Source organism: Benincasa hispida, chromosome 1 (genome assembly GCF_009727055.1).
Source record: "Benincasa hispida cultivar B227 chromosome 1, ASM972705v1, whole genome shotgun sequence".
Taxonomy (NCBI): Eukaryota; Viridiplantae; Streptophyta; class Magnoliopsida; order Cucurbitales; family Cucurbitaceae; genus Benincasa; species Benincasa hispida.
The window spans coordinates 95,730,906-95,747,295 of record NC_052349.1 but is presented as its reverse complement, the minus strand read 5'-3'; the positions used below and the strand labels follow the sequence as shown (position 1 = coordinate 95,747,295).

Below are 16,390 nucleotides of genomic sequence, written 5' to 3'. Positions count from 1 at the left end.
TTTCTTTTTAAAAGCAATCAAAAAATTAAAAGTCCATCATGTGTCATTACTCATATGATCCAAGAAGCACATTTCAATTGGTAATTTGTACACTTTGATTAAAAAAAATTGTCACGTCATCAGCTCGAGATTTTTTCGTTAAACTTGTTTCAGTTATATCTTATTCGTTTGAGTTCTGATTTGAGTTATTCAAATTGAAATTGTGTTGGAATCGTCATTCCGAGCTCTATGTAATTGGCTCTTCAAAATACTAAAATTATGAATGAATAAAAGTAGATTTGTTGTCATCAAAATATTAATTAACTCAAGATCAAGATAAAAAATCAATGACAAATCAAAGTTTGCAAGTGAGCTTTAATGACTCGAAATAATAATTAAAAAAAAAAGTCACAATTTCAACAATAATTACGATTAGCCTAACCAAGTAAAATCATAATTGCTAAAGAGTACATCTAACATCTGGGTTGGTTAAGACGCTATAACTTTTTAAAAGCCAAATAATTTGAATCATTACTCTAGCATTCTAACTCTGACTCTCACTTAATTTTTTGTTTACGATAATTATGATTAATAAATTTAAAATGTTTAAAAAGTACCACGAATGAATGCATCTGGTTAGTATGATATGGAAATATGAAATTGAAAACATAATAATATTCAATGAAAATTAAAAATGTATTTTATGTTTTCAGTGTGTTTCAAAATATGTTCCAGTAGCAAATTTATAAATTCTATTTCAATATATTTAAAATGCTTTTCAAAATATGTTTTGGTAATTTAATTATAAACAACAGGAATGGTTGTATTTTTTTTAGTTGAACCAAAATGGATGTGGTTCACCACTAATCTTTTGGTCAATAATTAATATATTAATTGGACAAGAAATGACATATTTTAGTCTATATTTAGTAATTGTTATGGATGATTTTTTTGTTATCTATTAAAGAAAATTGAAAAAATGAAAAATAACACTGAGGATAAAATTTTAAAAAAAATATCGCACTTTTTCCAATAGAGAATGGAAGAATCAATTAGATTGTCCGACTCAAATAGCCCTCCTCGGCCAACATTTTCCTTTTGTGGATGCTTGTACGTTGCACTCCCATAAAAATACAACATTCTAACTTCAGAAAAGGTAAGTTTTCGTTCTCCCTAAAAGTTTTCTTCTTCCATTGCTGAAAACTAATTTAACATTGGAGTTGTTTGTGGCAAACATCCCATTCTGTTCATTCTTCTTGTTTTGTGGGTATCTTTTTCCCTAAAATATAAATTTATCATAGGGGCACATGAATTTTTCTTGGCCAAATCTTTTTCATCATATTTTGTTTTGTTGATATTTTTATTATGTTTTGTTTATTTTTCGATGATATACTGAAAATATTGATCCACATCTTTCATATATATATATCAAACATGAACATATTAAATAAAAACGTTAACTCAATTGAAATAGATATATTTTCATGACATCCATTCATATCTCTCTTTTATCCTAACAATAAATTTTACATAGCATTTTCTCATAATTTCATTTATGATCTATTTGCAACAACATTTCATTTAAGTTAAGTTCTTGATTTTATTTTAACCCAAGTCTCTTTGAAATAAGTCACATTGATAGTGCATATTATTTATTTATTTAGTTTATTTATACCAATAGTATATATACAAAACATGAGAGATTTTTTTCAAAATTGTTGGGGTTGAATCTCAAGAAATTCCAAAAAGTCATTTTTCAAAAAAAAAAAAAAGAAAAAGTACGACGCAAATTTATTGGTGCGTGGCGTACAATGCAATCATATCACTGCGTAAAAAAAGCATTAAAAAAATTAAAAAAAGAAGAAGAAAAAAAAAGGAGACTTTTTTTCCCCTCTTTTGGGACCGAATACGTCTGCTGCACTGCAGATGCTTTAATGCCGTTGCTGCTACAGAAACATTTTTATACTTTTTTTTTTTCTTTTCTTGTTTGTTTTAGATTAGTCAATAAGTTTATTAGTTTTCTTTAAAAAAAACAGTTATAATATATTTTTTATTATAATAATTACTTTGAAGTTATTTATGGTTCAAAATAATAGTGAAATTAGTCCAATTTAATAACCATTAAAATTAAAGTTTAAGTTTTATATAGTATCGATTGTGTGGTTAGAAAAATCAAATGTAACATGAATTAAAGTCGTGTTTGATAAATCCCAATTAGTAACAAAACAAAATAGTTACAATGTTTGATAAATTTATATTAAATTATAAATTTAGATTGAAGTGTATATATATATATATATAGATAGATAGATAGATAGATAGATATAAAACTCCCAACCTCTTGATTTGGAGGTCATGTTAATATTACTGAATCAAACGCACTTTAGCATATTGAAGTAAATATTATTTAAATTTTTTTTATATTGATATCTAAAATATAACTTTGTTGCAATATAATTAGGAAAATTTTCAAAAATAAAAAAACAAGAAAAACTATTTACACAAAATGTAAAAACTTTAATTCCTCCTTATAGATGTTAATAGAAATCTAACAGTATCTATCAATGGTAGAAACTTATAAAGTATATTACTTATAGAAATTTATTAGCGTCTTTTTTTTTTTTTTAACTTTTTATGTAATAGTTTGATGTTTTTTCTATATGCAAAGTTTTTCTTATAATTACTTAAAATATATATATGATCTGATTTGCAAATTATTCTGTTCACTCTGAATTATTTGTTATAACTTTTTAATACAAATTATTTGGTACAATTTTAGAAAATAATTATGGTTTATAAAAATTGAACCAACCAAGATTTCATTGCAATTTAAATACACAGAACTATTAAAAAGATATTAGAGGAAATGATTGAGTATACGAATAGGGTAGTTGAGAAATTATTTGCCCAAAAAAAAAAGATGAAGAAGAAAAACAAACAAGTGGACTAGAAACTATTTGAAAAAATAGTGTGGTTTTCTTGTCCTAACTCATTTCACTTTGGGGTTCTTATGATTGAACCACCGAAAAGGAAAGTGAACCTTGTTGGTATAGGTAGTAACTTTTTAATTCTTTTAAGCCTTTCTTAACCATACTTTAATGTCTCAGGATCTCTATCATTCGGATGTGGTATTGGTTCATTCATGTACCCCTCCTGAACTTGGGTCGTTACACATATTATTATAATCTAAATTAAAATAACCTATACCTAAACATAAACCATAACCCAACTATAATAACCTAGGATTATAATAATCAATTCCTTGCTCAAACGCTCCGTATAGTCACACACTTCCAAATCTCACTGTACATCTCAATCTCCACCACAGATGTAGCATTGTATCACTTCATTTTTAATTAAGAAGAGGTTAATTTAATAAGACTTACTTGCACATCTCAAATAACAAACAGACAAATTTGAACAAGAAATTGAAGTGATTAGATTTCAAACATCAAATTTTGGTTAAATGATAGTAAGTCCAATTAAATTAATGTTTTTTTAAACTAAAGATGAAAACCTTTTAGGGTAATTGAAACTTAACATTCGAATGACTGAATTTTAAATTTAATTTAATGGATACAAGAAACATAGCTACACTGATACAAAGATCCACTTCATTTTTAGAAGTGGGGATTTGATCCTCTATCATTATAATTGTTGTATAAAAAAAAGTTGTATAATAGTGAGTGAAGAAGACTTAAAAGAAGTGAATCAATAAATAATATTTGTTAAGATTTAAAAAATTGCAAAACTATCCATATAATTAAAATTACACGGTTGAACGATTTATTTAATCAATCACTATTTTAAGATAACGATGTTATTGTAATCTATTTCATAAATATTTGAAAATGTACATACTACCCTTAAATTGTGAGTATGGTTCAAATCAAAATCATGAAACGGTGGTTGATGAAAGACTAAATTACAAATTTAATATCTATTTAGAAGGATGTTATCAAACTACATGGATTAAATTTTAATTATAAATCATAATGGTTGGATTCCAACTTTCTTCAAATTACATGAACTAAATTTGTAATTTAATTGTCTACATGAGCATTGATCACCATAAACTCGTACTATATATCTGGAGGTATGAGGTTTGATCTCCTACTCCACACATCATCATTTTTTTTTTCAATTTAGTCTATAGGTTACAAAATGTTATAATTTTACCTTTGAGATTTAAGTTTCGTTTCCATTTGGTCCCTAGATTTTAAGATTTATATTTTCGACCTTGATTTTCTTTTACTAAATATTTTTTTTTTGTCTTTAACGTTAATGTATTTTAATTAATTTAACACAATAAAAAATATAATTAATTAAATTGCACTATTTTTATTACCATTAAAATTATATTTCATAATTATTTAAAATTAATTAATAAACATTAACAGTGTGACTGAAAGTAAGTATTAAATAAAAAAAAAAAATTAATGTTCAAAGTGTAAACTCTTAAAATTTAAAAACTAAGTTAAAACAAAATTCAAGTTTTAAAGTTAAATGTTGATATTTTGAAATTTATAAATTCTAGGACAAATATAATTTATATCCTTAAACTTTGGAGATTGTATCATTTTAAACTATAAACTAACAATTGTATCAATTTAAATCTTAAACTTTGGGTTGTATCAATTTAAACTTTGAACTTTGAGATTTGCATCAATTTAAACTCAAAACTAATAATTATATCAATTTAAACCCTGAACTTTCATAGATATATCAATTTAAACCCTGGACATTCATAAATGTATCCAAATAAGACATAATAGAGGGTTTAAGTTGATATAATTATGAAAGTTAAGGGTTTAAATCGATACATTTATAAAAGTTTATGGTTTAAATTTATATAATTGTTAGTTTGGGATTTAAATCCATACAAATATAAATTTAGAATTTAAATCGATATAATTATTAGTTTAGAATTTAAATTATACGATACTCAAACAAAGATATAAATTGATATCTACAAAAAAAATTTTAAGTCAAACAAAATGAAAATAGACTCAAAATTTAAGGAAAGACTAATGTATTTTCCGCTCTAACAAAAAAGTAAAAAGCCTACCCCACCCTCCTAAAAAGCAAAAAAAAAAAAAAAAAAACGCGTTTTACAAAAGCTGTCTCTTATACACATCTAGATGTGTGTTTTACAAAAGAGTAGTAATAATAACAACAACAATAATAATAGTGGCGCTGAGAGTTGGATGGATTCGCTTCACATGATAATTACGATTTGAGTGCCAACTGCCCTCCTCCACCGCTCTTTCCCTCTCCGATCTCCGATCTTCTCTTCCGCCGGAGAAGAAGATGCAGATGATGCTCTCCAAGGCCTCCTCCGCCATGGCCGCTTTGCCTTGCACTAGGGTTCACTTCTACTTCTCTTTCTCTGCATTTTCATTTCGCAACTCCACTCTCTTCGTTTTCTACGAATTTTCTTCTTTCTTTTGCTCCCATGTTTCCCATCTCATCGGTGGCTTTAACCTCTTCCCACTCTTCAATGGAGCTTAAGCAGAGTAATCTGTGTTTCTGTTCACACACGTTTCTTATTTTGTTCTCGTCCGCTACTTTCGACGAATCTATAATGGATTCGATTTCGCTGTTTTCCTTATTTGGAATTTTTTTTTTTTTTTTTTGTGATGCTGGAAACTCTGTGACCGTCATACACGTTCGTGTAATTTTTGCTGCTAATTTGTTGATATGATCTGTAACATCATGATGTATGAACTAATGGAGAGTAATTCTGTAATGTTGTTGCGATTTATTGATAGATTTCTTGAAGAAACATGTATTTTAATTTTATTGATGAATGGGAGTTTCAGGTTAGAAGCGTATGTGTCTGGCCGAGCGTGAAACAACTTTCCTTTAGAAAGGACCTTTTATATGGGGTTATGCGACTTTTATCTACTCCATTGAAAACGTTGCGTGGAGCTAGTCGTTCACTTAAAGTTGCTCAGTTCTGCAGTGTCGTCAATATGTCCTCCACTTTGCAAATTGAACTGGTAAGCTGTTATTAGATCTGGAAATTGGGTTTATGCTGCCAATGACATCAGTTCTTTTTATCCATGATGGTCTCGTGGTGGTCATTTTATGACAACTTTCTTGGTTTATCATTTTCTTTTACAAACTCATGCTTCGATTCTTAAACATTTTCACCTGAGAGAATTTCTAATTGAGATAGGTAGAGGCCGTGCCAAATTTCAGTTTATTATTTCTTCAACGTTTCCAAAGTTAGATTACTTCAAACAATGGTATGCAATGCATGATTTACCACTTTAGCCTGTTCAGCTGCAAAACATGTAGTTCTTGTTCCAATTCAATTCGATTAGGTGCCCACAAATTATATTTAATGACATATTAGCCATGTTCCTTCTGGCTCCCACCCTAAATGCATCATTGTTTAGGATGCTGGTTGTCCACTATCAATCTATGTTCTACATCCCATAGTAACTGCTTAGTCACTTCCAGTTCCAACATACACAGTCATTACACATATTCCACTCTCTCTTTGATAGGTACCTTGTCTTCGTGACAACTATGCATATCTCTTACATGATGTTGATACGGGCACGGTCGGTGTTGTTGATCCATCTGAAGCTCTACCAGTTATCGATGCTTTAAGCAAGAAAAACAGAAATTTGACATATATACTTAATACTCATCATCATCATGATCACACCGGTGGGAATGAAGAATTAAAAGCAAGGTACGGAGCAAAGGTATGAATTTAATTCTTTTGCATTGCATTTGCATCAATATTCTAGTTGGCCCCATCCTATAAATGTTGTATGTTTGATTGGTAATGATTGGTCATAGAGGTAAGAACCCAGGACGCAATCTAGAGGCCAGAGTCACCAGACTCCTTGAGGCCATCATGTGAGAACTTCAGTTCTTGATGTTAAAAGAATGTAGTTTTATATTGTATGCCCTTGTATTCTTTCATTTTTTCTCAATGAAAGTTGACTTTCCTATATATAAAAAAAATGTAGTTTTATATAATAGTCTCTATTCTTCATTCGTTTATCTGGTAAACATAGTGGTGAATATATTTTTTAAATCAAAACACCGATGTCTATTGTCATGAGAAGTCATACCTTGTGATGTGCAAGAAATCTTACATACTTCATTACTGATCACAAAATATTTTGAGCTTTTTTGACTTTTTTTAAATTAAATATTTTCCTAACTTGTCTTCTTCTTCTTCTTCTTCTTCTTCTTTCTTGATAAGAAACATTTCCTAAATTGTCCTTAAAATTAAGGCTTGGATTGAAATGAATTAAGGAATTGATGCTGACATATGTTATTCAATAGTCTCTGATAATTTTTATCTTTGAATTGGTGGTTTACATTTCTAATGTAAGGAATTTCTGTCAAATTTTTATAGCCTTTTTTTGCTGGTTGTAGGTGATTGGCTCTGGAATAGATAGCGATAGAATTCCTGGAATTGACATAACTTTAAAAGATGGAGACAAGTGGATGTTTGCTGGCCATGAAGTGCATGTAATGGAAACTCCTGGTCATACTCGAGGTGTTTGTTACTAGTTACTTTTAGATTAGTTTCTTGTATGACAATGCAATGTAGCCTAAGAGATTAAAAGAGAGAATTCTTTCAGAGATCTAATGTCAATCTTTATAATGATTCAAAGTGGGCAGAAGTCATGCGAGAAGTCCTCTGTTTATAGGGAATTAGGGAGCAACCTAAAATCCAAAAGTACAAAAAAAAAAAAAAAAAGAGAAAATAAAAGAGTATCAATTAAGGAATAACCCTAATTATCCAAGATTAACTGAATCCTACTACATCATAATAGGTTCTCCAGATTTGTTTCTTGTATTATATGACAATCCTCCCCTCCGTCTGCATGTGCATGAAAAGTGAGGAAATAAAAGGAGAGTGAGAATAGATATAGAAACTTCTATAATTGATACATTGTCTCTTATATGATTTAGCCTTGCTTCTCTCTCCCTACTGTATTAACTTTGATTATTATTCTTTATAGTTAAGTTTGTCTTAGGTCATTGGCGTATTAAAATTTTTTACAAATTAATCGATCTATTAGATATAAAATTGGATTTAATGTCTAATGAAACCCCAACTTTCAATTTCGTGTTTAATAGGTTCATGAATTTTTAAAAAAATATGAAAAGGTCAAACACTTATTAGACACAAAATTAAAAATTCAAGACCTAGTGGATACAAAGTTGAAAGCTCAGGGACCAATTAGATACTTTTGAAAGTTAAAGGATTAAATAGATACAAACATGAAAGTTTAGGTTGAGATTACATATGTAATTTAACCTTCATTTTCCTTTTTTATAAAACTTCTTTGCTCTGCCAATCTTTTCTCCAGTCATTCAGTTAAGTGAAGCTTTGAAATATTTGATTCGTAGAAACGATGCGTTGATGATGAGTAGAAGTCTTTATTGGGAAATAGATCGGGTTTTAGGGTTTGTTGGCTTTTGTAGGCTTTTGTTTGGTTTCCATTTAAATTTTTATCTCATTAAGGAAAAAAAGAGCAAAAATGATGATGTGGGTTTGTTGTGCCTATGGAACTCAAGTAGGTGTCTTGAGAGATTTGAGACCTCAGATGTGGGGTTATTGTAAGTTATAAACATCTCAAGTAGGTGTATGAGAAATTTTGGACAGGACTTTTTGTAAATTATGCTACCTTGGTATCAACTAGCATGTATCTCGTATGGTATCTAAGATAAATTCATCATTATTCTAATTCTTACTTCATGTGGGTTTGTTGTGCTTGTGAACTCTGGCTCACCATTTTATATTATTGGCCCTGATTTTTCTTCTTCTTCTTTTATTTTTTTTTGGATTTAAATTGAATTCAGGTCATATTAGTTTCTACTTCCCTGGATCTGCAGCAATATTTACTGGAGATACTTTATTCAGCTTATCTTGTGGCAAGCTTTTTGAAGGAACTCCTGAACAGGTTTGTTAGTCTTCTTCTTCTTCCTCTTCCTCTTCTTCTTCTTCTCTCTCTCTCTCCCTTCAAATTTATTTAATTGCATGTTATCTAAATGGGGTACTTTATGAACGTGGCATGCCCAGATAGTTTCTTCTTGTTAGACCTACTCATGAATTATGATCTACCTCTTTGTGCTTTATTTTCTACTCCTTTTGCTCTTGTCCTGTTGTCCAATCAAGTTTAAGAATATGTGACTAAAGGATTACTTGAAATCTTATATACTGGATTGGAAGGCATCTTTTGTTAACCTTAATGACATTCAATCTGTTTTTGAAGATTTCATAGCTTAAGATTGATTGAAATGAGTGTTCTTTGGGTGGTATTATTTGTCAGGCGTTCATGCTTGAGAGATTGGTGTCTTTAGTGGGGTGAAGTCTTGAGTGGGATCTTTTTTTTTTTTTTTTTTTTTTCCGTCAATATTAAGATTCCTTCTGATGTAAGCTCAAGGAAGAAAAAGTTTAGAAGGGACTCCTTGAAGGAAGAAGCGGAGGTCTTGTTTGGTCAGGTGAAAGATTCTGATGTGTTCAATTGAACAGACGGATTTGGACCATTTGGTATAGGGATTTTCGAACTACGTGATAAAGCCTTACTTGAAAAATTGTTTCTTTTGATGCTAATGCTATAATAACATAGGATCATATTGAGCAAACTGAGGGATAACACCCTCTGCCATTTCCCCCTTATCTTTGTTGCCTCTCCTTGAAATTTATTTAAGTGGTTTTTGTCCTTTCTTTAGGTTTCTATTTTATACAAGGCTTTAGGCTTCCCTGGTTTGATAGGAGGTCTTTTAACGCTTCCTCGTAGCTCTCTTTGTTCTTTCTAGACCTTGGGCTAGGGATGTTCCTCAACGAGCCCCTATTTCTTTGGGGAAGTTTTTCTGTTGTTCCTTTTAGTTTCATCCCATGCATCCTGTTTTCTGTTCTCTCATGAACAAAATGGCACTCAACTTCAATATGTTTCGTTCACTTTTGAAGCATGTAATATCCATGTTATGGAAAAAAAACTACTGTTACTAAAAGTAAATTTCTGCCGAATGTGAATTAAGCTTAGAAACTTGATTGCTTTTAATTATTCAAATTCTAATGCTAAGTAATAATTGCTATCAGGTTATTTTAATCACAGCATTCTTATTGCTTAGCATGTGTGATTACAGATGCTATCTTCCCTTAAAAAGATCACTTCTCTGCCAGATGATACAAACATATTTTGCGGTCATGAATATACTCTGGTCAGTAACTTATTGACTATTTTATTGTGATACTCCATTTTTTGAAGCTTGAATGCCATTTGCCTAATTGTATGGTTACCATTTAACAGAGTAACTCTAAGTTTGCTATGTCCATTGAACCTAAGAACGAGGCTCTCAAATCTTATGCAACCCAGGTTGCCAATCTACGAAGCAAGGGCTTGCCAACGGTAACTTTTTGGCTCCTCTTTTATGGGTGGCTATTTGATATTTAAATTGGTTATTATACTAATTCATTTCAATTTTTGTAAATATGGCTGATTGTCTCTTCCGTAGGAGAACCATTTCTTATTTGAACATATTGTATCCCTTACATTTGAATTGAAGATGAAAACACTTCCTGTTTGTATTGTAAAATTATTCAGCACTTCACATATAATTATGGAGTTTAATTCAGCACGTTTGCCGCACCATAGCCGCACCATAGCAGTATGGGGCTTAACCTGTTGTTTCTTAAAGAATTTTTTGGGTTAAGGAATTATTTTATTACAAGCATGAAATATGGAAAAGGAGAAGCTTTCCTCCCAAGTTGAGTAACACAAAACACGGGTTGTTGATGCATTGCCATAATATTGGATGTGAGCTTGTGAAGTGAAAAATTTGCATTCTGTTTTGCAATTGTTTGGGATGTTACGAGCTCCTTGTATGATCTGACTTTGTTGCTACGAAAACTGATTATTTTGGTACAATGAGACACACACACACAAAAACAACCTCGAATCTTGAGCCTGTTGCCATGAACATGAACATGAACATGAACATGGTGTATATGATTAGATTATACATCCTTCCATTGCCTCAAGTGTTCTCAACTCTGATTGTAAAATTTCAGATTCCGACAACATTAAAGATGGAGAAATTGTGCAATCCATTCCTCCGTACTTCGAGTACCGAAATTCGGCAGTCATTAAAAGTTCAAAAATCAGCCGATGATGCAGAGGTATTGGGTATCATTCGCAGAGCTAAGGATAATTTTTAGCCCTCCCTATAAAATACCTTGAAAAGAAGAAGGGGGTGGGAAGAGTTCATTTTAGTGTATAGGATAATAGGGGGTTAACACATGCATATGTAAAATAAGTTTCCGGGATCTTTGTATTGATGATTTCCTATGAGTTCCATTCTCAGTTCAGTTAATTTTATTCTGCACATTTCTTGCCATGAGGAGTTTATTTTATTTTTATTTTTCCATTTTAAAATGAAGAAGAGAGCAAAAGATGAATAATTTGATTCCTTATGTATGTTCTATATTTTTTATTTTTTGGTGATGGGGTTGGAAGGTTTACAAATGTTGCAATCAATGGGAGTTGGAGTGGATTGATATTGAGAAAGGTATGATTTCATATAGGTTGCTTCATACCTAGAAATGTGCTGCTAATGCAAATATTGCATAATTCAAGTTCAACAAATGATCTGTTTCACACCTAGGAAAAGTTGATGAGAATTCCCCACTGGTTTTGAAATTTCTTGAGAAAGGCACGGTTAAAGGATTTGAGTTTTTTTTTGGGAAAATTTTTATACATAGAAAAAATGTCAAGCTTGCAGAAATTAAAAAAAATATTGATATGATAGACACCGATTCTATCAGTATTTATTAATGAAGATTTCTATTGGTAGGTCAATATCTAAAAAAAAAAAATAAAAAAATAAAAAAAAAATAAAAAATAAAATTTTACTATTTTTTGTAAATAATATTATATTTTTCTATTTTTGAAAATCTTCTTTTTTTTTTTTTTTTTTTTTTTTTTTTTTGGATATCTTCTGGAAATTGAACGTATAGCTTCAAGGGTTGAGAGGAGATTATGCAGAATTTGTTAGGTAGAATTTGTTGAAATAGTGAATTAAACTTTTGACTATTGCTCAAGTTATACAAATGTGGCAACTTGATTATGGTTTGATATTTGAACTATCCAACTTATTATTTAGTTCAACAAGGGGTGGTGAGAAGATTTGAGTTTCTATCCATTTCGTTAAGGATATTTGCCTCAAATCGGTTTAGTACAAAATATAATTTAGTTAAATTGAAATATTTCGTGGTTGTTCTTTGATTTGGGAGATAGTTTTTCATATTGTATTGTCTCCCTCTTTTGCTATGAAGAGGTGAGGGTATTTAGTTGAGAATTGATGTTTTTGTTTTTTTTTTTTTACTTCAAAAAGAAAAAAAAAATGAATAACATCTAAACATTACAACTATATTAAAACTCAATTTAAAAAAAAATGTCATAAGAAATTAATTAGGTTAACCTAAATAAAGATATTATTTACTTCACATTAAAATTGGAGTTTAATCTGTAATTGATAATAATATATGAAATAAGGATTGTTTCACACATAAAATTAATTACATTTGCGATATATAATCGAGTGCGAAAGGGAAAAACCATTTCTTTATATAAGATAAGGATATAATTGGGAATTACATATAATTATAGACCATTCTGAAGCATAAATTTTCAGAAGAATACACACGCGTCTATACATATCCCCAAGCACCTTCATAAAATTTTTCTAGAAATTAAAAGAATCATTTAGAAGAACGACTAACATCTAAATTACCAAGTCATTTATCTAAATAAAATGTCCTTAAACGACCTTGGATTCCTAATTTCCTATTAAACAAGTAATGGACAAATGATAAAAGATTTGAAACTTTTCAATACAAAGTTTATGAATTAAAACCAAATATTTGGAAGTTGAGAGAGATTAGGTAAGTCGAGCGAGATTAGGTCAAAACACTTGAAAGCATAAAGACACATATGAAAGTTCAAGACAAATATATATATATATATATATTCTTACATAGAAGAGGACAACCACAATGGAAAGAACACATACCAAAAATCTCACCATATCTTCTACAATGACAACTTGAGCAAGATCATGTGTGCAATTGAGTTATTAGAGTGGTTACAAAAAATGAACTTCACAGGCCCAAAATCGCGAGCCAAAACGAGAATATCGTCCACCACAAAACTAATCTGAAAAAAAAATGGATCATCTCCAACTTCAAGAGCTTAATCACTTCACTAGCATCGGACTCCACGATGAGAGCATTCAGACGATGAGTAGGTAAGGAGAAGCAACCAAGGAGACCTTTAAAGACCGCACAAACATCGAGTCTATTTATGGAATGTAGACACTCGATTCTCTTAAAATAGAGATAATCACTCTATACTTTATTTGATATGTTAAAAATGTCAAGAATATGAAATTTATTGATATAACTAAAGTATCGTGTAGAAATTCTTGATGTTTATTATGTATCATATATTTTTTTTAGCTCGACAGTTTCTACTTATCAAATCAATTGTGTCTTTATCTTGTTCTTGACACTCAAAAAATGTTAGCTTAATTAATTTTTGACGCATTTAGTTTGTAAGTTTGTTTGTGATTTTTTTTACATGTGTAATATAGATGTTTGCCTATAATTGTTCCTGTATTTTGGTCCTACAGTCATATGATATAATATGTTGAAGGGATAAAAATTCATCAACCAAATAAACACAACACATACATTTTCAATCTTATCAACCAAATTTCCACCAATATCTTTAACAAAGTTCATTTCTTCAACATTGTCAATATACTTATAGCCTCATATACAATTTCTATGTTATTAGAATGGATAATCCCACATGAACAATTCCAAAAAGAATGAATAGTTCCAAAATAATAATCAATCTCCTATGAACACATGCATTTTAAATACCACAATACACAATATCTTCACCTCATTGATAGGATCCAAACAATATAAAAACAACCCATTAGATCTCTTCCAAAACAATCAACCAAATAATTGTTCTCCAAAACATCACAAATAAATCATCAAATAATCAATAAACAATTAACCAACAATGGAAAACAATAAACCACAAAACTATGAAAGACTAAAAATAAAGAGCATGAATTATACGTGGAAAACCCCTTCGATATGAAGAGTAAAAATCACAGGACTTGTGAGAAGTCCACCCTTGTCAAATTCTCTTATTATGATAAAATTGAGGGAAAAGAACCCAAATCAGTCATACAAAGGTTCACAACTCACCAATACTTTCATACATAAAAGATGAACACTTGAGAGATAAAAAGAATGAAAATCACACAGTTTTTCAGATTCTGTTTGCCAACGATTACGGATAAAAAAAGCTCCAAAAAACGATCCAACCGTTTAAAATGAGACCCTATGTATCCTAAACAGGCTGACCAAATTTTAGCACGATCCAACGATTCAAACTCCAACAATCGATAACTTTATGAAAGTTGCTACTGAAAAATCGAACTATTATCTTTCTCTCCGATTTTCTGCCTTTTTTCTTTTCTTTTCATTTTTTTTCTCCACTCCTTTTCCCTTAGTTCATTTCCATGTTACATAAAATAAAACCCAGGGCTTTCAAGATGGGTCAACCAAAAAATTAACCTCAATTGGGCTCACAAAATACAAGTTTAAAATAAAGTCTTGCTTGTGCAACAAGTGGGTTGGACACCCACAACAATCTCCCCCTCTAGCCCAACACGGGGAAGACTCAATCACATCTATGATCACTTGAACCTCAGATCGGAAAGCTTATTACAAAGCTCAATCTTGCTTTCGGGAACTACCTCAGTTAACATATTTGTACTATTCTTGTCAGTGTGGACTTTCTTCAAATTCAATATCTTCTCTTCAATTACATCTCGTAGCCAATGATATCTAATGTCAATGTATTTAGTACGAGCATGATACATTAGATTCTTTCTCAAATCCATAGCACTCTGACTATCACAAAATATAACATATCACCTTGCTTCAAACCCAACTCTTGAAGGAACCTTTTAAGTCATAACATCTCCTTGGTTGCTTCCATTCCTACAATATACTCTGCCTCAGTTGTGGACAATGCTACGCATTTTTGTAGCTTGGATTGCCATGAAATGACTCCCTTTGAAAATGTAAACACATAACCTGAGGTAGACTTTCTATTATTAAGATCACTTGCCATATCTACATCAATATAGCCTTCAAGCATAGGTTTGCCACCTCCATAACATAACCTCAATTTGGAGGTGCCCCGCAAGTATCTGAAGATCCACTTCACTGCTTCCTTGTGAGCCTTATGTGGGTTGGATAGAAAATGACTCACAAGACTGACTGCATGTGTAATATCAGGTCTAGTATACACCATAGCATACATCAAAGAACCAACAGCAGAAGAGTAAGGAATGAATGACATAACTTATTTCTCTTTCTTTATTGTAGGGCAAGCTCTCTTACTTATTTTAAGGTGAGTTGCTAGTGGTGTACTAACAGGTTTAGCATGCTTCATATTGAACATTTCTAGCATCTGTTCAATATACTTCTCCTGGGATAACCACAATTTCCCAGCTTTCCTATCGCAAGCAATCTCCATACCTAAGATCTTCTTTGCAGGACCCAAATTTTTCATGTCAAATGACTTGGACAAGTCTTTATTTAAATTTTGAATCATATCTATATCTTGTCCAACTACAAATATATCATCCACTTATAAAAGAAGAATGATGAATTTGTCTGTAGGGAGCTTTCTATAATACACACAAGAATTAGTTGTAATTCGGATTTTCTGCTAATCCCAACACTATTATGATAGATGTCATTTTAACCACTGGAGAGAAGACCTCATCAAAGTCAATGTCCTTTTTCTTGTTGCATCCCTTAACCACTAATCTGGCTTTGTACCTCACTATCTTCTCACCATCCTTCTTGTACTTGAAAACCCATCTATTTTTCAATACTTTCTTTTCCTTTGGAGGCTTCACTAGTTCACAGATTCCATTCTTTTCTAGGGAATTTATCTCCTCATTCATTGCGTCGAGCCATTGGTCTTTTTCATCATGAGACAAAACCTCTTGATAGTTCTTTGGCTCTCCATCTTCACTAACTAGAATGAACTCTGAGCTTGGATACCTTGTTGAAAAATTTTACGCATTCTGATGGATTTTCGAGTCTGAGTATCCTCCACCTGGGGAATAAATCACTCCCACTCCTCATGAACTACTCCATGAATCACTTCCTCATATGCATCTTCCTCATGAATTTCTTCATCAAATGAAGACTCATCAAGATCATCATCATCAACATGATTTGGTACATTACATCAGGTTGAATCTCACTAACATCATCATGTACATCATCAACATTCTCATTTCGGATGAACAACAGAAGGAGTAG

At 30.9% G+C, this 16,390-nt stretch overlaps 1 protein-coding gene across 1 annotated transcript; it reads left to right on the top strand.

Annotated features, from left to right (window-relative positions):
* The first annotated feature begins 5,159 nt into the window (after positions 1 to 5,159).
* On the top strand, positions 5,160 to 11,361 carry LOC120092467 (probable hydroxyacylglutathione hydrolase 2, chloroplastic). Its single transcript, XM_039050561.1, has 8 exons — positions 5,160 to 5,346; positions 5,802 to 5,981; positions 6,495 to 6,698; positions 7,384 to 7,507; positions 8,821 to 8,921; positions 10,111 to 10,185; positions 10,275 to 10,373; positions 11,036 to 11,361. Exons 1-8 carry the CDS (start codon positions 5,290 to 5,292, stop codon positions 11,180 to 11,182), a joined length of 987 nt encoding a protein of 328 aa, XP_038906489.1. The 5' UTR covers positions 5,160 to 5,289; the 3' UTR covers positions 11,183 to 11,361.
* The last annotated feature ends 5,029 nt before the right edge of the window (positions 11,362 to 16,390 follow it).

Excerpts from the sequence above, each read along its gene's own strand:
- LOC120092467 (XM_039050561.1), top strand. The coding sequence starts at position 5,290 with ATGCAGATGATGCTCTCCAAGGCCTCCTCCGCCATGGCCGCTTTGCCT. Across the intron at positions 8,922-10,110 it reads TTGAAGGAACTCCTGAACAG|ATGCTATCTTCCCTTAAAAA; the intron begins GTTTGTTAGTCT and ends GTGTGATTACAG. Across the intron at positions 10,374-11,035 it reads GAAGCAAGGGCTTGCCAACG|ATTCCGACAACATTAAAGAT; the intron begins GTAACTTTTTGG and ends GTAAAATTTCAG.